The sequence below is a fragment of the Schistocerca americana genome, chromosome X, assembly GCF_021461395.2.
Source record: "Schistocerca americana isolate TAMUIC-IGC-003095 chromosome X, iqSchAmer2.1, whole genome shotgun sequence".
Lineage (NCBI taxonomy): Eukaryota > Metazoa > Arthropoda > Insecta > Orthoptera > Acrididae > Schistocerca > Schistocerca americana.
Window position 1 is genome coordinate 954,885,233 of NC_060130.1, and position 10,654 is coordinate 954,895,886.

A 10,654-nucleotide genomic window follows, 5' to 3' on the forward strand; every position below is an offset into this window, starting at 1 on the left:
TAGACCTAGCAATTCTGCCAGCTGTGATGGTGCAGGTTCTGCTATATTTCAGAGTTAACTGGTTATCAGCTTTGGGAAGTTGACCTCTGTTCATTAAGTAACTGATGGTATAGAACTTGAACAAAATTTGGTTCTGTATTTAGAATACAGACATAACCAGGACAGGCATTTACTCTATACTGCTGCTGTACAGAGAGGGATGCTACAGTTCTTTGTTAGTTCTGATGTGCTGTGAACAAGCTTTGTCCAATACTTACAGTGATTTTTGCATTGCAAGTGTAAAGCCCCGTGCTTTTTGAGAAGAAAGCCAGTGTCCTTGATAGAGGCACTCACTAATGAACATTTTTTTAAAGAAAGAAATCAGAATATGTCTACATCTACATCTACATCTACATTGATACTCCGCAAGCCACCCAACGGTGTGTGGCGGAGGGCACTTTACGTGCCACTGTCATTACCTCCCTTTCCTGTTCCAGTCGCGTATGGTTCGCGGGAAGAACGACTGTCTGAAAGCCTCCGTGCGCGCTCTAATCTCTCTAATTTTACATTCGTGATCTCCTCGGGAGGTATAAGTAGGGGGAAGCAATATATTCGATACCTCATCCAGAAACGCACCACCGAGCGAGGTGGCGCAGTGGTTAGCACACTGGACTCGCATTCGGGAGGACGACGGTTCAATCCCGTCTCCAGCCATCCTGATTTAGGTTTTCCGTGATTTCCCTAAATCGTTTCAGGCAAATGCCGGGATGGTTCCTGTGAAAGGGCACGGCCGATTTCCTTCCCAATCCTTCCCTAACCCGAGCTTGCGCTCCGTCTCTAATGACCTCGTTGTCGACGGGACGTTAAACACTAACAACCAACCAACCAGAAACGCACCCTCTCGAAACCTGGACAGCAAGCTACACCGCGATGCAGAGCGCCTCTCTTGCAGAGTCTGCCACTTGAGTTTATTAAACATCTCCGTAACGCTATCACGGTTACCAAATAATATGAAGAAACAGAGGAGAATATCTCAGTTCTCTTTCATTACATTTAATGTCACATAATTAGAAAATGTTCAGTTATCACTTAATTTTCTCAGTAACAGAGATTCAGATTGAGTGCAGCACATCTAAAAGCAGAAGTGTTGAGTTGTCAATACATGTATGCTGAAAGAAAGATCTAGAGTAAAAACACACATACTGTATTTTGGCTGGTGGATTGGTTGGGGGGGGGGGGGGGAATGGAGTGTCAGATGGCATGGCTTGAAGGAGAGGGGCTGGGGATGGGTGGCTAGCGGCTCCGAGGGAGGCAGCCAGTTTGCTGGCTAGGAATGCAAGAGCTAGAGGTGGCGGGTATATGAGCTACACATTATTTGATTGTAGAGGTCAGTGGGGAGTGGCACATAAGACTACATGGGGATGTGAACCGAGAGACGGTGACAGGACGGAGGAGGGGGAACTGTTGGGTGGAGGGTGCGGGGCAGTGGGTTAACCGAGACTGAAGTCATGATGATTGCGGGAGCGGAGGAAAGTGGTGGTGGTTGGAAGGTTCCAGATAGCCTAGGTTGTGAAGCAGCTGCAGGAGCATTCCAGACACAACATCCATAAATTGTCCAACCTTTTGACAACTCACTTCTGCCTTGGGGCACCACTATCCATCAACACCCATTCTATTCACAGTGAACACCCCATTAACCCCTTACAGCCATACCCTGCCTAGCTCACATCTTCAATTTACCATTTCCTCCGAGACTCACAACACCCCACAAAACCCAGAATCCAAGCAAACCCAAAACGCTGTTGTTAACCTTTCCACTAAAACTTCAGCCCCACAGTAGTTCAGTCCTGTCCAAACATCCCACTTTTAGCTCCACAACCACTTTTAACCGTGTCAGAGTTGTCTAAGACCTACTCTCCTTTTCCTGATCCCTAAAGTGAAAACAAAACACTTCTTTGCCACCAATTCCTCCAATCAAAGCCAACCTAATCCTAACACTGAATAATCACCCTCTGGTCACCTTGCAGGAATTCCTTACCTTAACCTTGGCCTTACAATTCTTCCCCAGGTTCCTACCTGAGAACACTAACCGTTCATCAGAAAAAGGACTGCCCTATGCAGCCTTGAAAGCAGATCGTGACCTAAGCATTCTCCCTGCAGACAAAGGCTTCACCACTGTTGTGATGAGTCGCAGTGACCACTTAACGGAACGTATTCGCCAACTGTGTGACCTCTCCACCTACGAGCTCTGCCATTCCAGAAGTCCACCACAACCTCCAGTCCTTACTGAAATCCGTAGGCCCTTCCAAGAACTTCTCCCGAGTCCATCTCCTTCCTCACCCTAACAATACACCACGCACCCGTGTTCTACGTGCTCTCCCCAAAATTCGGAAACCCAACAATACTGGATGCCCTATGTAACTGGCCATTGGGTTCTCACTGAAAGAATTTCTGTTGTCATTGACCAGCACCTCCATCCAATTGCCTGAAGCCTAGCCTCCCACACCAAAGGTACTAACCACTTCCTTCACAGACGTTCTACCATCCCCCACCCCTTTACCTCCTGGGTCCCTTCTCATCACTGTTTCAATCCCCACTCATCACTGTTGAATGCAACCTCCCTATACACCAAAATCCCTCATGCCTATAATCTTGTCACTATTGAACACTACCTCTCCCAATGTCCTTCAGACTCCAAACCCACCACCTCATTCCTTATACACTTTACTAACTATATCCTGACTCACAACTACTTTTCCTGTGAAGAGAAGGTGTACAAAGCCACAGCACAGCCATGGGCACCTGCATGGCACCCTTCAGTGCCAACCTGTTTATGGACCATCTAGAGGAAACACTCCCAGGCCCTTAGTCTGGTTCAGGTTCATTGATTATATCTTCATGATCTTGACTCAGAGCCAAGACACCCTATCCACATTCCTTCACAACCTCAACACTTTCTCTTCCATTCGCTTCACCTGGTCCTCTTCTACCCAGGGCGCCATCCGAACCTCTGCCCACATTAAATCTATTAACACCAACAGTACTTGCATCTCAACAGTTGCCATACCTTCCACACCAAAAAATTTCTGCCCCACAGCCCAGTCACACGTGGATGCCTTTCACATAGAGAGAGTATCCCCCGAAACCTAGTCCACAGACAGATTTCCCATGCCATATCCTTACACACCCCAAATCCTTCCACCACCCCCAAGAATAAGCTACAAAGGAGTAAGGAGTGTCCCCTCATCATCCAGTATCACCGTGGACTGTAACAACTGAACCATATCCTTCTCCCACCTCCCTCTCACTCTACCCACCCCACGCAACACTTAACCCTGCCACTAACAGTCCACCCGCCAAAATACAGCAATGGCACTGTTAATCCAGACAGTATTCTGTTGGGGGCATAGGTGCTCGTGCATGCATGTGTGTGTGGGTGTGGGGGGGGGGGGGGGTGTGGAGTAATTACTCTAAAAGAACTTTCCTACAACACAAATATGGTACATCCGATTAACAGAGAATTTTTCACATGCACACAAGCTCTGTAGACACAGTTATTAGTTTTAGGTTGTCTTGTATAGATTACAGCAGAGCTGTCATTTATTTTAGATGATGATATACACATCAAGTTATGTGTTTTGAGAATGATATTCTTGAAGGTTTTTTATGAAGTAGTTCTTTCAAAAGCAAGAGGTCACATTTAATAGGTCTCCCTCTGTTCCTCACAGCTGATTAACAGGCTTGTTAATAGGATGCAACAACTAAACTGCTCATGTAGTCCCTATTGCCTTTTTCACCACAACCTAATCTGAAAGTAAGAATGCACATGATGTGTCTTATCATTTCACGTACAAATTACAAACTAGTGTGGATGACTATATTTATAATGACCACTTTACAGTTTGCCATCAGACACATTTAAAGGGCAAATATGCATGTCTGACAATACCAGACTAGCTATCAGTAAACAGAAACAAGTTCATGTTCATTCTTCTTTGACTTCATTGTTGTAAATAAGTATTTTCACAGTACTGGATATTTAGTTCATGTAAAAAGTCCTGAAAGTTAGTTTAACATGTAAACAGTCTTATGTGTTGCACAAATATAATTATGATGCTTATACTGTACCTATGCTGAGTGCAAATCTTGTTACAGATGACTGTATACGTGGAAGAGGACGTTTCTATCAGGGAACTGTGAATGTTACAAAGGATGGCCTAGCTTGTCAAAGGTGGGACTCTCAAGTACCACACACACATAACAGGCCTCCTGATGTTTTTCCAGAGGTTCAGAATGCAGAAAATTACTGCCGCAATGCTGGTGGAGAGGAACCGTCACCGTGGTGTTACACAATGAACCAGACGGTCCGCTGGCAGCGTTGTGAAATACCTGTCTGTGGTTAGTTTCTTTCTGAAATGTACATTTTAGTTGTAAACTCAAAAACTTCATCCAAATGTTGGTACATGTGAAAGGGCAGTAACCATTAGCAGATAACGTATTGTGAACTTACCATTTATGTGGAAAAGGAAAAGGGAGAAAAGTTTATATGCTATACAGTGAGCCACTAAATGTTAGAGGTTTGAGTCAAAAGTGCTCACTGCCAGCACATTATTAGGAACTTAACATGACACGGTTGTAAAACAGTGGATTTCCGATTTTATATCTTGACGCAACTGTTCTTGTTGAGGTTTTCACTGGTTAAGTACAAATAAAGGAATGATTCATAACACCATACTTATGAGGTTCATTGAACTTCAGTTATAATTTCTTGTTACTATGATTTAGATTCCACATTACACTTTAAATTCGCCTATAACAGGCTGGATATGTCAGTTCACAGGTTGAAGGGAGCCAAGGAAATACTATCGCCAGCAGGATTACGATAAATAGAGCATTTTGGTGTTTAAACCAATGTTCAGACTGAGGACAACTTTACTTTCTGTTCCTTCCAGAAATGTGGAGTGACTGAATTTATGCCTCTGTATGAACTGTGATAAATGTAATCTATATCATCACTTATAAGTAAGAGAGAGTTACAGATTATGGCAATCAACTATTTTGTGGGAGAAACAGAGCATGATTCCCAGCCTGGCTACCCAATAGCCCTATAGTAAGTATTCTGTGAATTCTTTACATAAATTCTGGGAAATGCTGAAATTGATCCCTCAAGGAGGTGATGGCCAATTCCTCCTAAAACTGTGTCCAGCTGAGCTAATGCTTAGCCCTTAATGACTTTGAGGATGCTGTGGCATTAAATTTCATCCTGCTTTTCCCGTTAAGTTTTTCCGTGGTCAGTATTGGAGTTGTGTGTATGTGTCTAAAAACTTCATTCCTCAATCAAACTGTAATTTTGTAAGTAGATTCTTGTAAGATAATCTGTTGCTTATTTTGAGCATTTTTTTTACTATAAATCCTGATTTCTATGATAATATGTACTCTCAGTATATTATTGTGCGCCCAAATTATTCTGTCATTGTCACCCAGTTCCTCCTCTAGTTGTTCTGTACAGCATTAGCAGTTTTCTACAAAACAAGATGAATATTGCAAATAAATGAAATTTATTAATGCCATGTGGTGTTTGCTGATTTCAGATAATGACACAGTAAGAGAAGAGATCGACGACGAACCTGCCATTGTGGTAATGGAAGAATTCTTCACACCTGTCTTCATTCTTTTGTTGTCGGCAGTGGGTTTAGTTGGACTGATTATTATTCTGCTACTTTTTCTGCTCTGTCATCGCCTTTACAAGCACCGTGTTGGTTACAATCCTACAGCAACTCGAGATGTGAGATATGTCTTTACATAATTAAATTTCTTTTGATGTCATTTCTTTATACACTGCCAGAAAAAAAAAATAGTGCACCTGAAAAGACTATGTCGATTTTGATCCGATGACGACATATGCCACCTGGGGGATAGTAGGTTTACCGATAATGGTTTCAACATTGTCTGCCAACAGGTAGCTCAGTGGCATAGTTACCAGAGCACAGTCTGTGTCGATTCTTTAATAGGGAATGCTCACAGCCAGAAGGCTCAGTGTGGTGCAAACATGTGGAACAAGCAGGCAACCACACTATAGAGACGCACTCATGTGTCTTATGGCCAACTTAACAAGTTTGAAAGGGGTCAGCTTGTCACCTTTCAAGTGGCAGGATGGTACTTTCAGAGAAGTGCCACACGTGTTGGACATGTTGCGTCAGTTGTGCAACGATGCTGGTATCAGTGGTCGCATAATCATTCTCACATCTGTAGACAAGGTTCTGGACATTCATGCAGTACAACCACTTGCCATGGTTGTCATAATGTATGGGCAGCAGTGGCAGATTGTACAGGTACCACAGCACAAGTAAGAGGGCTTGTTAGTCCAGATGTGTCAACACGAACTGTTGCTAACCTTTATTAGCAATGGAATTACAGGCGCACACACACTTCTAGCCCATCTTCCACTCACACCACAGCATCGACATGTACGGCTTGACTGGTGCTGTCAGAGAATCACTTGGAAGATGGAATGGCACGCCGTGGTCTTCAGTGATGAAAGCAGATTGTACCCGACGGCTTGACTGGTGCTGTCAGAGAATCACTTGGAAGATGGAATGGCACGCCGTGGTCTTCAGTGATGAAAGCAGATTGTACCTGCACGTGAGTGTTGGTCGTTCGTGTTTACAACATAGACTGGTGAGTGCATCTCCTAGAATATGTTCGTCACAAGACACACTGGTTCCAGCCCCAGGACTTGTGTTATATGCTACAACTCTTGTTTGCCTTTGGTGTTCCTGGAGGGGCAATAACCAGTGTTTGGTAGGTTCAGAGTGTTGTTTGACCTATTCTTTTGCCGTTCTTGTAACAGGAAGGTGTGTGTCATTCCAACAGAATAATGCTCTTCACACTGCCTGTGAAACTCAACATGCTCTGCAAGATGTGCAGCAAGATCCCTGGCCAGCACAATCTCCAGATTTGTCTTCAATCAAGCACATGCAAGATAGGATGTGATGAGAAGTGACTCGTCAACCCACAACCCTTATAGAACTACATGAACAGGTCAAGCAGGCATGGCATAATGTATATCAGGACAGTATTTGCCACCTGTACGATTGACTGGGTGCCTATATGTCAACACCTGCATTGCTGCCCATGGAGGCTTCACCATCCACTAATACGGGTGTTTCAGCATGGGTTGATGTCTGATACCTCATAACTGCTTGTGCTATTGATCTGTAAATGTAATTGTTTCATGTACTTTTGTACTGTTGCAACAATAAATCTTGAGTGATTTTATTTTTCTGGCAGTGTATATTCTGTGCCAGTGCTTATAATCATCATGTCTTTTACAATACCTTCTACACTTATTATTTATTATTATGATTATTACCTAAAACAGAATTTCAAAAATTTTAAACTAGCTTTTTTAGTGGAAGATGCAGTCAGGAAGTACAGACTGCATGGTGTATGGAAGTATGTTGAACATATTATGAAATATTTTTCAGCAGTGGGTGTATACTTATCAATGTATTTGTTATGAGTGCTATTCACAAAGTAACATCCATTTTGTGTAGCATGGGAAGTATGGATTGGGGGGGGGGGGGGGGCGGCGGGCAAAACAGTCACTATGCTGACTTATGCAGTGTGTTGTAGAGCTGTTATGGTGAGAAAGCCACATGTGCTTCTCATTTGCCTACGGTAACCATTCAAAATTAGAGCTACAATGCAAAATCTCCGAAATGTTAAATCAGTTCTGTAATTTGGTTTTCAGTGGCAGAAAATTTCATAGCAGTTGCGCAAAATCTGAGGCTTTAATGCGTTGTATGTTACGGGTGTAGTTTATTTAAGAGTGGAAGGACGAATGATGAGGATGATGTACGGCCACACTTTTCTCAGCTAACATGAAAATTGTTGCATCAAGTCAAACACAACATTTTTGAACATCTGCCATACAGCCTAGACATGGTTCTAAGTTATTTTTGCATGAAAAAGTGGCTGGGCTTCCAACACTTTGTCTCCGCCGAAGAACATTAAGTTGATGTGATAGTCTGGTTACAATCTAAGGCAGCAGACTTCTGTTTTATCAACTTGTTAAGGGATGCAATAAATGTTTGACTCTGGATGGTGACTGTGTAGAGATTCCTTTGTGAGATGTGATCAAATCAAACTTTCCTAAAATTGGTGTTGTGTTGCAGGAAGTGAACATAGATCTGGACAAGTTACCTAGCAACATGGCATATCATAGAACAGGAGCACAACTCAACCCAAAACTGGAGAAACTGGAATTCTCGAGAAACGATATAATTTACATAAGAGATTTAGGCCAGGGAGCATTTGGAAGAGTTTTTCAGGTAATCATATTTTTCTGAGACATTCACTATTACAGTCTAATCCTCGTAGCTGAAGAAACAATTGGAACTTGACAGAACTTATTCTACTGTGTGCACCCATTTCATGTAGTTCTTGACTCCTTGTAATTTGTGAGTTTTCTGTAGCTTCTGGAGCACATTATTTTATTTGCATTGCATTACATCAGAATAAATGAAGATCTGAGATGCTAAGCTCTTGAAGATATGCATATACATGTTGTCAGCACCTGATAATAGATGCAAAACATGTTTCATTTCTTCTGTTGGTAGTTCTCTGTTAGCAAGGTGAGGCTACCATCTCTTGTTTCCTGTGTAGTCACTCCAAATGGCCAACAGAAAATGTCCACAGATGTTATAGTTAATCTCTCAATGACATTATCGTAGTTATCTTAATATGTATGTGTAATACAAAAGTTGTGGCTATGTTAGTTTTTTTAAATGAATTTACGTTGCATAAATATGTGGACTCCATCTGTGGCCATCCCTTCGTGCATCACAGATATTATAAAGTAATACTTTCTTTAGATTTTTGTATAGCTATCAGCACATGATTACCCCTGTTAAGATCATTCTGCTGTATGATAGTAAGAGTAAAAAATATTAGTCATGCAGCAGGAAATTATTCTAGCAGATTTACACTGTTTCTTGTGGAGGTAGTAACAATGCTTCTCTCATATGATGTTTCAGGCCAAAGCTCCAGGGTTGGTGAAAGGAGAAGAATTCACATTAGTTGCAGTGAAGATGCTCAAAGATGAGGCATCTGAAGATTTACAAGTAGACTTTGAGCGTGAGGCGTGCTTGTTGGCAGAATTTGACCATCCAAACATAGTTAAGCTCCTCGGAGTGTGTGCCATCGGACGTCCTATGTGTCTTTTATTTGAGTACATGGGTCGTGGAGACTTGAATGAGTTTTTGCGTTCATGTTCTCCTAGTAATTACATTGTCAGAAGTTCTGAAGGTGATGGGGATATGTTTAGAGATGTGCAACTGACTCACGTTGACTTAGTCAATATTGCTCGACAAGTGGCAGCTGGAATGGTTTACCTTTCAGATCGAAAATTTGTGCACCGAGATCTCGCCACACGTAACTGTCTTATAGATGACAGCATGGTGGTGAAAATTGCAGACTTTGGATTGTCTCAAAAAATTTACTTACAAGACTACTATAAAGGTGATGAACACGATGCTATTCCTGTACGGTGGATGCCACTTGAAAGTATCCTTTACAATAAATACACAGTTGAGTCAGATGTTTGGGCATTTGGAGTTTGTCTGTGGGAGATATTTTCATTTGCCCTTCAACCATACTACGGAATGACACATGAAGAGGTAGTGAAGTACATTAAAGAAGGTAATGTGTTACAGTGTCCAGACAACACACCAAAGTCCGTGTATGAACTTATGAAACTCTGCTGGAATCGCAAACCACCAGCGAGACCTGGTTTCCGGACGATCTATCAAACTTTGGAAACTATTCAAGACGAAGTGGAAAGGGCACAGAATTGTCGGACAAGTTCGTTTCCACAGAGAGTCCATGTCTGATGGTTCCTTCAGAATGCAAGGAGGCATTTTTCAGTCTTTCAGTGTTTGGACTTCTTCTGTGGCCTCTGCTCTTGTAGTGAGACAGTCTGCTGAATGTGTGTTAAGTATTTGGCAGATATGTTGAATTTTGCATAGTTTTATTTAAATGTGCTCATATCAGTTGTATGTCCTCTAGTCACTCTGACCTGTTTACCATTAACTTAAAAAGGTAAGCACTTGTTTATATGTGGTGGTGTTTGTAACAATTTGTGTCATGTATCTGCATGGTGAAGTTTTGAATGGCTTTTTTATACACTGTATTTATTCCACAATCATGCATTTGTAAAATGTTTGTGTACATACTTAAGAGGGCAAATGTGATTGTAAGGTACTAAAAGTTGCAGAAATGTATTGATTTATAAATTTTTTATTCTTAATAGAATTGTGTACATTTTTAATTTAATATTTTTGTATGTCATGTAGTGCAAGTTTTAAATACATTTGGTTTAGAGACACTCTTAAACTTGAGTAACATGTAATAGCTCTCTTCTCTTGTTGCTTTCCTTCTGCTGATTGCACTTAGTAATCAGAAGAGTGTTGTGAAGGAAAAAGCAATAGTTGCCAGTTTTATCACATCAACTGCGTAACTTACATATCCTCACAGAATGCAGGATTTACAGTCGACACTGTTTTAGTAATTAAAAAACACATACCTAGTGTTTGAGGTAATGTAATGGTAAAACAATGATTATTCTAATCAGCTTAGCTGTGAAATTGGTTTCAACTCCCTATGCATATATTTT

At 41.7% G+C, this 10,654-nt stretch overlaps 1 protein-coding gene across 3 annotated transcripts in view; it reads left to right on the top strand.

The window, feature by feature from the left end:
- Window positions 1-10,288, top strand: part of LOC124556467 (tyrosine-protein kinase transmembrane receptor Ror2) — a 50,596-nt gene extending 40,308 nt beyond the window's left edge. For all 3 annotated transcript variants that reach the window (XM_047130417.1, XM_047130418.1, XM_047130419.1), the window contains exons 5-8: window positions 4,135-4,377; window positions 5,571-5,764; window positions 8,157-8,312; window positions 9,018-10,288. In XM_047130417.1, coding sequence (XP_046986373.1) covers window positions 4,135-4,377; window positions 5,571-5,764; window positions 8,157-8,312; window positions 9,018-9,872 — 1,448 coding nt within the window. In that variant the 3' untranslated portion in view covers window positions 9,873-10,288. The remainder of the gene's footprint in view (window positions 1-4,134; window positions 4,378-5,570; window positions 5,765-8,156; window positions 8,313-9,017) is intronic.
- Window positions 10,289-10,654: the final 366 nt, after the last annotated feature.